Here is an 11,009-nt window from a genome sequence, read left to right as displayed (position 1 = left end):
GATTTTTTAGGGTTTGGGGGGGGGGGAGGACAAAATATCGCCATTGTCCGGTGACAATTCTCACACAATTTAGGTCGCGACTTAAATTCAAGTGATCACCCATTAATAATCCAAAAAAATTGTTTTTTCATTTTTCATTTTTTCGGTGGATGCGAAATATCACAAATGTCCGGTGAAAATTTTCAATCGTCTTTCACTGGGACCCGGAATGACACTTTCCCCGCTGGGAGCCGTTGACGAGAGGGGGAGAACTGAAGTAACCGGCGGGTGCAATAGTCCAGACGGATTTAACAATCCTGGAACTACAGAGGAACCCTATGGGGGTTATAAAACACCCCCGGGGATTGATGAAATGGAAGATGGCACGAGGAATAAATGTCCATTCGGTTAAAAAAAAGTGAATCGAACAAAAAGAACCAAATGAAGCTAAATCTATACAGTTCGTTGAACTGAATTAGCGTAATCCCCGTGAGAAAATGCAGGAATGAAATCCCCGCTGCCGTCTCTCAGACCAGACGGGGAATATATATCGATCTGTGTGATCGGGGAGAGAACAATAACGCCGGCAAACTCGGTTGCGCATAATTTGCATTTGATTCAATGGAACTAGAATCCTACTGGTAAATCCCGGCTATATATGTATGTCTCGGTGTTACGAATTTTTGGGAAATTCGGATTTTCAGCCCGCTATAATACAAGTTTTTTGTTTCGGGTCATTGTGAAGGTAATATTGACGTGAATTTTTAATTTAATAATGGAAAGCATGCTGGAGCATTTTGTTATTTTTATGTTTGTTGGTTGAACGAATATATACGCTGGAAGAAAAACATTCTATTTTTTCGTGGAGGAGAATTTTCTTTCCAATTAACAAACTGAATTCTGTAATTTATGAAAAACGTGAAAATTTACGGACGATGCATCGAAAGTTAGAGTTGAAAATCATTAACAGTGCTCCTTAACGAATTGAATTCGCTGCTCAGAAGTTAATTATAAATAATCGTAAGTATCCTGTAAATACAAAGTCCTATCCAGAGGTGGAACGTACAATGAATAATTGAGCGAAGCGATCTTAATTGCTGGAGGTATTATACTCGGGTTTGTATCTCAGAGGCAAGTAGAAGACGAGTTTGATGGCGTCGTGGGACAAGACGATGAGAAACTCCTTGGTTGCACACAGTGACTGCAATTACAAGGACCAGGGGGAGGCTTCTAAAGGATAGAGAAATCGCCTGGAGGTGTCACACTAGTGACTCTTCCATTCGTTTCCCGCACCACCAGGGAATCGATACCATCACTGGTGAATAGCATATTCAAGAAACTTGACGCCATCTACACCTCAATTCCCTCGTATCACTCCTCATTAGCTACTCGTAGCTGATGCATCAAACCTTTGCCGGGTTTCTACGTCTTTTGTATTATGAGTTTCGGGGGGTGGTTGGAAATGAAAACTACCCCCAGGTGTGTCGTATATCCTCACTACGCACACCCAATCGTGGTGAATCGTGTCAGCCATTTGTTTTCCCGGCAACAAACAATCCCTGTGCTACAGTGACCTCTCGGTGGAGGTTGAGAGGACAGTTTATTTTGTCACTGGGGATTTTTCCGAGGAATGAACATCGATGCCTTGGCTTTTTAAGTGGCTTTTTAACTGGCTTTTTCTGCTTCTTATGGCTTCAGGTATGATGAATCATTTTTCGAATATTTCAAATTAATTATTAAAATTGCAATTAATTCAAGGTCACAAAACGAGAAATTTCTCAATTTTTCATTCAATAATTTCAAATCAATTGAATCGTTTTAATAAACCCAAGTATCCCATATGCATCACAATATCAGCGTTGAGAAAGCCGAGTTGAAATTATATAGATGTAGAGAAAGCCACCACTTGGCAGCTATTATCCTTATCGGTCTGCTCAACTGGCGATATATACACACACACACACACCGAATGGTGGGCTTTTCGGGATGAAAATACCGAGTGGGGTAACTGGTCCCGGGTTTCTCCGTTGGATCGTGGACAGAAGGAGAGAGTGAGAGGGTGAATAAACGAAATATATATTCCAGTTGGTTTGAGAGTAGAAAAGCCGAGTTTGGAGGGGGGAGTCATCTCGGGGTTTCTGGCACAATTACAGAGATAACCCCGTACCGACCCCTTTTGCTCACCCGATGTATCCTCTTTGGCTCCCTTTATTCCAAAATCTACCGCCTTGGCCCTCATTCCTCCCTCTCCGCCTTGTGACGTATTTTCACTAGACACGTACGCCCGGGGAACAAAGGTGTGGGTGCCGAGTGGAGTGGAGAGGCGAGGAAGACCTACTGAAGATCGGATGTTGAAAATTCACCCGCTGAAATAACCACCCCCTCTCTACGTAACCGCCGCCCTCTCCTGTTAACCCGTGACAAATTGAAAGCACGCCATCTGAGCTGGGTCCTTTAAACCAGGGAGCAGCGCACTATTTGTCACGGTGAACACTGTATTTCCAACAATTTCCGGTACTTCATTCATCAAGATTTGACCTTTGAGCTTTGCACATTTTTGGGGCTCAATTTTTCTTAGAACAGTGTATGCGTAATTGAATTTTCTCATTGACCATAAAATCACAGACCCTGCATACACTGTACACTGTACACTGTGCACTGTTTTTGAGTGGATGGAGGCCATCACGTGTGTTCCACTTTCACAAGTGGCATTCAAACGCAAACTTGGAGTCAAAGGGTACATTGTAGGCAGATGTTGTAAGCTCATTCTCCGCAGCCTACGAATACATAACCAACCTCGCATCGGAACTCAAGTCATCACGATGCACCAGTTCTTCCTGTATCTTCCGGTAAAGTTCCGCGATCCGACGAGATAATACATTGTACGTATGCCACTCAACAAACTGGGTTATTTGCCATAGCAATTTTTCTGTTATGTCACAAAAAGAAGAATAACCCTCTCTCACTTTGTCTCACGGAATTTCATTGCGTGCAGTATTCCGGGGGAATATTTTTACCATCTTCAGAGATCAAAGAAGGGGCTGGGGTACCCTCGGCCCCGAACAAAAATCGAATTCAGGCATCAAACGGAGAAAATTCACAAAGTGAAATGGAGGAAACAACTCCTGAGGACAATCGTCTGGGGAAAAATTTCTCAATGAGGACATGAGGGGTTTGTCGTGTGCTCCAAGATTTATTTGACCCAAATGGAAGATTATTACATGTTAATCAATTCGTTTTCTTCGCCTGCTAGATAATTATTCCATTTATTTCTGTTAAGCTGCAATTTCATAATTTATCCTCGCAATACACAGAATGTTTTTTTTCCTCCCTTGATAATCCACATTTTTTCCTTCTTCTCTTCCCGTCACAGTCTGTTTATTCCCACTGGCATTCTATCCGCAAATCTAAAGCAAAGATGCTTAGAACGTTTTAATGAACAAACTGAAAACAATGAGGAAACGATAAGCACCTGGGTAACACACTGGTCTAGCATTCTCCGGCATTTTGTGTACACCGTACCCTGGAAACAATGGAAATGCATTATCTCCAGTTTCCGATGAGCAATTTCGATGTTATCATGGTCCAAGCACTCGCACGGGAAATTTAGAACACCCAACAAATGCAGTTTGCGTTTGGTTTTTTTTTTGTCTCCCCCATTGCACTGTTTTTCCGATCCGTTTGATCTCTTCATTCCTGGAATCAAGGGGTTTTTTCGAGGAGAAAGTAAAGTCATTGGGGAGAATGGACTTTACAAGTTCTGGGCTTGTGTCGGTCGATGGTCCTTTTCTACTTATTTCCAGGGACAAACGATTACCCTCGGTACTGGTGTAGGGTTGCGACGGAAATGCAGTAAACTTTGCAACATTTTCCCTCAAACCGGTGAAGTTTGTAGCGGTTTCCAGTTATGGGACACACGTACTCCTTTACGAGCGACACAGGGCGTCATTTTATCGGCTATTTTGTTTCTACATTTACTCGACCATCGTCAAGTTTTGGAATTTACGGGGAATTTCCATTTTTTCAGAAGTTTGACGAGGAAAAATTAGTGAAGAAGGCACTGTTGGAAAAAAAATTGAAATTTCATCGACACGCTGTTAAAAATTGTTGTCCAAAATTTCCCGTATTCTTTTTAGAATGCATTTTTTCATATTTAGCTCCACTGAACTGATTGCAAGGAATTTAATAATTCTTTCCTTCTTAAATCGCATTTAGTCTCACTCTCTTGTATTTTTTTCACCTTTTTTTCCTGCACCTCCTCCCCGGGTATTTCTCGTTTTTTCATGTAAAAGCCAATACTCCCACTGTTCACTCCCAGCATGGCCTCAAATAAATAAAAGTGATTGACGCTTTAATGAAAGTTACAAAATTCTTTTCTACCAAATTGCCCCGCAAAATGCGATCATTTAAAAAATAATTAATCTTTTAATATTCCATCGAGTGCACCAAACTTTTTCCCATTTTTCATAAGCCCCTCAATGGTTAAAGTTGATCATAAATCGTCTCATTATACCGACGAAATCCGTTAAACGGAAAAATAATATTATTTTAATGAAAGCCAGCGCTTTGACAAATTTCACACACTGATTACCCCGGCCTGCAGGAACGAGAGAAAGAGAGAAATGAAACAAAAAAAATCTCTATATCTTCGGTTAATGGAGGGAAATCCGACCCGCACGAAAATCCAATGTATCGAGTACATGTCAATACGCCTGTGACACCGTTAAAATCAACACGGCTAATTCCCTCTCAATGCGTAAAAAACAACATGTAGCATTGAAAAAAAAAAAAAGAAAAAAAAAGAAGGGAAAACAAGAGCCGGAGATAAAACGTTGAAAACAAAATGAAAAATCAGTGAAGAGTGAAATCTATCCTCTGAAACTTTTCTTTACCCCTCTGTAGCCACGAAATAAATGACTCCAAGTTGAGTCACCCGCGCGCGCCTCTCTCACACAGTTCATTTAACTTGCTAAGAGGCTCCTTTCGAAGGCCATGCTCATTCGAAAGTTGCAAGTCCGAGGAAGTTAAATGGATGAATACGACAGTCTACTTGAAACCTATAATTCACGGAGAGGTCTCACCCTCGGATTTAACCTTTTGCCGAACGGCTTTCACCGTTGAATTTTCTCCCGCTTCATAAGCCAACTAAGTACCTGGAAACAGGTGCATTTCTGTAATGCCAAATTTGTGATTAAGGAGGAAAATTGAGCACTCTCATTGCTACATGAGTATATGAGATTCAATATACATTTAAAATTTCAACCATTCACACTAAGCCCTCGCACGCAGCCATCAGGCCCGCTCGTATACTATTATTCGAGCACAAACCCGTTGATATATCGTCATAGACACAAGGACCCAGTGTATACCGCTCACTGATGAAACCATCAACGTCACGAAATATCCTTACACATAGCGTCCCTCCTACCGACGCTATTTTACCATATAATCAACCCACAGAAACGTATTCAAGATATTCAAGTAATTTCGAACAACGAATATTCATGAAGTAACTCTCACCCTTCGGCGAGATTCACTGTTCAAGCTTCTATTCTTAGTGAACACGTCCTACCAGACGGTAGACGGGGAGGAGAGAGGCGGAGAGGGGAGGGGCAGTTACCGAGGTCAGAAAGCTTAGCTTTACGAACCAGCAAATCCATGCAGATGAGAGTGTACCATTTGCAGGGGGAGCACGAGAATTTTCCCCCAGTGGTGGTGGATGGGATTCAGCGAGAAGGTAGACGTAATGCAAACGCCAGTATTCCATGCTTCAATTAGTCAAAGTGCACGTCGTTCATTCCTCGATGATGTCATAACTTCATTCCTGTCTCGATATTGCAACATGTTTTTATGCTTTTGCGAGTCGGAGCCAAATTTTCGTGCGTAAAAGCTTAGGGCGGAGCTAAAGGGAAGGCTACGTAGGTAATATCAAATGAAAAATCACGATGTTGAGGCATTATGAATGCACTCAGGTGGGTTTTCATTCCCATTCCCATCCCCAAGTAATATTTATTTTGATGCCTAATAAAAACGCAAATAAATATCAACAATTGAGGATTTTCGTGTTTTTTGTTATTATGAGATTGACGTGACAGAGATGGAGGAGATTTGAAAACTGCTAGAGATTATCATTTTTAAATTAGTTTTTGTAGCTTTCGGGGGAAATCATTTGCACGTATTTCTGCAGACCACGAGACAGAGGGAGAGAGAGCGATGGTAATTGGGATAATCACTTTAATGGGAGTGCGTGGCCCTTTGAATGCTCTCGTTCATCACCACCAATTATCCCCTTTTGACTAGTCTATAATGAATCCTGTTCAATGGAATGGAAATTCCTTTTGATACAAATTGGGGATTTTGGATTTATAGGAAAGTTTGACTCTGCAATGATTTCAAGTCATCCATTCGAATGATTAATGAAAAGTCATCAACACTAATCAACAAAATCTATTATTCAAATTGCAGGAAGACCGATGGTTCATCCAGAGTCCCAAACCGTAACAGTTGCTGAGGGTGAGACCTTGAAACTTGCCGTTGAGTTTTGCGTAGAGTCCTCCTACACCAAACTTCTCTGGCTGTCTTCCGAGAGTGTCTACACACCTGGAGGCCATATACGAAAAGGTGTTCGTGTCTTAGAAGTCGAGGTAAAGTGAAAATCCCTCCACTGAAATGATTAGAAATCCAGGGACTACTCATTTTTAAATGATGTGTAAAAATAATTTTAAAGAATTGAAATCACTTGAGTAGATTTCGTCTTCAATCGACGCTTTACGACCATTAATTCCTCGAATTTTTTCCCCAGTGTAATACGAGGCTTTTGCCGTCAGTCCGCAATTAATTTACAACGAGTTCTCCTTTGAGAGCTTCTGCACGAAATTATTCGTCGCAATTCCCTCACAAAAGTAAAATCTTTGAAAGCATTCCCCTCCCTCCGCTACTTGTGTCCGTGGCCTCCGGCATTTGGCGATTGCTTTGACGAGTTTTTTTCTCTCGTTCCTCTTTATTCCTATGAAATTTCCGTCAGTGGAAATGGCATCGAATAATAAATATATACGGATATGATACCGAATGCTGAGATTCCAGGGCTGTTTGTGAAATTCCCGTACGTGACGAAACGAAAATCTCGTTTGGATATTACGACGACTTGAAGCGTTTGACTGTCCGATGGTATTTATCGCTGTGGCGTGTTGGGCATTGCGTGTTGCATGTATTCACGTATAGATGAATGTGGGGTAGATACCGAGGAAGGGCGAGGGCAGGCGAGGGTACTGAACAGTGGAAGAGACGTGCCTGTTGGCGACTAAGTGCTCGGGATTGACCCCGACAATTTTTCATCCCTCCAGACGCGTCTTTCTACATTTTCCGGGGAGCGGGAAGGGGGAAGGGGGAACCTTTTTCCAATCTCAACGATTGATCTACGCGCGGGATGGAGAAATTTATGGTAAATTCAGGGGTGATTTTTAGGTTTTATGGGGATTTTTACAGACTACTGAAAAAACTAAATCCCAATACCGCATTTTTTATTGCGTTACGGAAGAGAGTGAATTTGAAGAATTAATGAAAGTATAATACATATTGCTTTCAGCATGGTGGTACTGTAGCTTCATGCTTCAGGACAAGCCTGCAGATCGAAGCCGTCCAGTTGTCCCACGCGGGTGAGTGGCTAATGATCGTACGATCACCCTCCGGTACCGCAGATGCATCCATATCGGTAAACGTGACACAAGCATCAAGCTTCAGCAATGGCCACAGCCGTGTCCACACTAGTCCAATTGTTCTCTTCTGTCTCACTCTCTTCCTCCAACTACAACCGAATTAATTTACCTTGGAACATTTTGTGGTGGTAAACACTTCAGTATGTTCTAATGTTGTTTACGGACGATTCGACTGTCGATAATTCATCAGTGGCTGCCACGTACAAACCCCCAGCGGCGGTTTTCACTGATTCATCCACGAAATTATCCGGTTAACGGGGGAATATTCGAGGTTCAACGGAATCAATTTCATGTTTCATGTGTTTAAATAATATTTGGTTACTGAGGGGAGGGAAAATACTTCCGTGTTGTGAGACAAGATTGAAATCATTTAAGAGTTTCCAAACACTTTCTTTTCATTTATTCATTTGGAATGAATAAAAACGCCAATGAAATTAAAATAAAGTTTATTTCATTCACCGATATATATTTTTTTTTTCATATTTTTCCCCTCAGTAAATCAGAAATAACAATTAAATTCATTGCCATTTTTTGGAATAAAAAATCTCAATTGTAACCGGCCTTACCTAGTAAACAAAGCGGCATAGACACTATAAAACAATTATTCGATATTATAATCGCTCCCTCCCCCAAGTAATGTAAATAATTGTATAGAGAATCATTTGTAAGTGATAATTAATAATGAGAGAGACTGTTTGTATAATGAATATGATGGGTATAACAGGGAAGTAGAATTTGAGGGTTTCGAACTGGTATTGACCAATTGTTTTATCCACTGAATTAATCGCTGAACAAATAATTCAATTGGAAAATGATACTGAAAGAATTATTAGTGGTCGTATTAATTGAATATTTCGTTAAATAAATGAATAATAATTCCACTATACTGCTGTGTTGTAAATGCAGGTGAGTTTATTCCTGCGAATAAAATGTTTTTGTAACAAAATAATTCATAACTATTGAAACAATTTTATTGCGAATGACGATAATTGTTTCGACTGCATGAAATAATCGGTCTGACAATTATTGAATAGCTCCATTGTCGAGCTTTAATCAATAAATCGTTGTAAATTCATTTGTTCAAATAAATTTGTAATGTGTATATAGTGAATGTATATGGGTTTTAGATGAACGTATGTTGTATCGATAGTTGGAGGTGAAAATGATTAGGGGATATATTTATGATTTGTTGATATATTTTTATAAACTTTTATTTAGCCAATAAGTTTACTTCTGCTTCCTCTATCAGAATCTGTTGTTCGGGCGATTTTACTCTTGAAAAAAATTTCTTCAAGAAACTGTTGAAACGTGATAATATAGGCTGTTGGAAATTTATGTCTGGAATTTGGTGACAATTTTCATAACGGATGTTCTAAAATACAAGTCAAGTTTTCTTCCAGAATATTCCGTAATTTCTCCCGAAAATCTGAAAATCATCATTTTCAACTTTAATCCCAAATTCAAGTGAAAAATTTTCAACGGTACATTTACCTTCATCATTTCTTTATTATAGTTCATTTCCTCGACCCTTATGTACAAAATATGAAAAAAAATATATGCTCCCCTACAGTTATATAAAATCCCCAGTAAATTGTTACGAGAATTCGTTGATAATAAGAATAAACAATAAACAGAGAGTAAGATAATATCATTTTCATTGTACTTTAAGAAACCGAAAATTCAGTATAAAAATTAAAGGCATGGATTCGTGGGGAATAGAAAATAGAGTGGAATGTCAATTTTTATGGGATGAAGGAGAAATGGCCTGAAATGAAAGTTTGATTGTCCTTGGAATGATCAATTTTCCTATTTAAATATATAACAATGGCGAAAAATTAAAAAAAAGATATTGCAGCAAGAAGTTGATGGAAATATTTTCACGCGTGAGTGCAGTCCGACCATCGAGTTGACTATTTAAGAAGCAAAATCTAACAGAAAAAGCACAAAAAGAAACGTTGGTAAAAAATTAACCAAATGTCAAATACATGTGCTGAAAAAAAAAATGAAAACATGAGCAACGAGATTCCAGTGAGATGATATTGCCGCACAAACACTGGTAGTTTACTTTTTCAATCCAGTTGAAAAGCTCGATACGCGAGTCAATTTCAGTAATGAAACGTATCGCCATACAGAAAACGGAAGGGGTTTTCATTTCCTTGAGAGACTTCTCAGAAAAATAGGTGACACACTCAAACGAGAGGGATTACAGGGATTGTGCAGTGGTGAACACACTTTATCGGCTGTGTACTCCACCAAGAAATTCAATTTTAAAAATTCATTATTATTGAAATAAAGCGGTGAAACATAAGAAATAAAATTCCATTTTTTAATCATTCATTTACACTGTGAAAACTAGTGAGAACGAGTTTATTTAAGATATTAGGCACAAAAATGTGTTTTATAGGATAACTTCGTGGTGACTGAAATTTCAAATGTCGTCAAATTTCACGGCTCCACTATTCTCGGAAATGAGCAGGAAAAAAACTAAACCTATAAAGATCTCCCATTAACAATATATGTAAATAAATTAATTCAAATAAGTAATTTATCAGACGTGTACAGACCACTAGAAAAAGCGCCTATAAATTTATGAAGAGTCAACCGAAAGTAAAAGATTCACCTACAAACAATAAAATGCGATATAACGAAAATGTGTCAAATTGAGCACAAAATAGTCATTAATTGACTGTACTAATTCACTAGTTAATAACAGAGAACTGCCGACTTGGTGTGTATAAATAAATGAATAAAAAAAATTGGTGTATGAAAAAATGATGAAAAGAGCTAGTATTATATACTCGAAAAACAAAAAAATGTCACTTGATAGTGTTAAAAGGCTATTGAAGTAAAACTGTATACGTCCAAAGGTGAAATGATTTTCACTGGGGTTTCAATTTATTTTATCCCATTCCTATGTAACATATCATCCTTACTTACCCACGTACTATTTCCGTTTCTCTATCGCGGTGTATAAAGTGTGTTATTTCGATGGGTTAAAACCTCCTCGCACGTTATATTTGACGTACATTGCTTTTAGGGAGGGAATAAATTCCATTTAACCACTAACGTATTTTTGATATATACTTTTAGTCTCTCTCTCTCTTCCCCCCCCCCCCCCCCCCCCATCATCGGTGATTCCGGAAAATGGATAACAGAAATGTACTTTCAGTGGGTTTATTTAATCCCCCGATACAAATCAAGTTGAATCGAGTGCAATTAGCGAGAGGCGAGAGGCGAGAGAGCTCATTTCTTTTTCTCTCAGATGGGGAGCAAGTCACTACCCTTTGCCTTTTAACGTCTCACAAAGTTGAATAG

At 39.2% G+C, this 11,009-nt stretch overlaps 1 protein-coding gene across 1 annotated transcript in view; it reads left to right on the top strand.

Moving 5' to 3' along the window:
* The window catches only part of LOC107038299 (MAM domain-containing glycosylphosphatidylinositol anchor protein 1), a 94,882-nt gene extending 84,315 nt beyond the window's left edge, over nucleotides 1-10,567 (top strand). Inside the window, exons 10-11 of the mRNA XM_015257326.2 lie at nucleotides 6,445-6,623; nucleotides 7,565-10,567. Coding sequence (XP_015112812.1) covers nucleotides 6,445-6,623; nucleotides 7,565-7,798 — 413 coding nt within the window. The 3' untranslated portion in view covers nucleotides 7,799-10,567. The remainder of the gene's footprint in view (nucleotides 1-6,444; nucleotides 6,624-7,564) is intronic.
* Nucleotides 10,568-11,009: the final 442 nt, after the last annotated feature.

The sequence above is a fragment of the Diachasma alloeum genome, unplaced genomic scaffold, assembly GCF_001412515.2.
Source record: "Diachasma alloeum isolate Michigan unplaced genomic scaffold, Dall2.0 Dall_scaffold_00279, whole genome shotgun sequence".
In the NCBI taxonomy this organism is placed as follows: domain Eukaryota; kingdom Metazoa; phylum Arthropoda; class Insecta; order Hymenoptera; family Braconidae; genus Diachasma; species Diachasma alloeum.
Note: the sequence above shows the minus strand (reverse complement) of the source record. Positions and strands in the feature narration are given on the sequence as shown.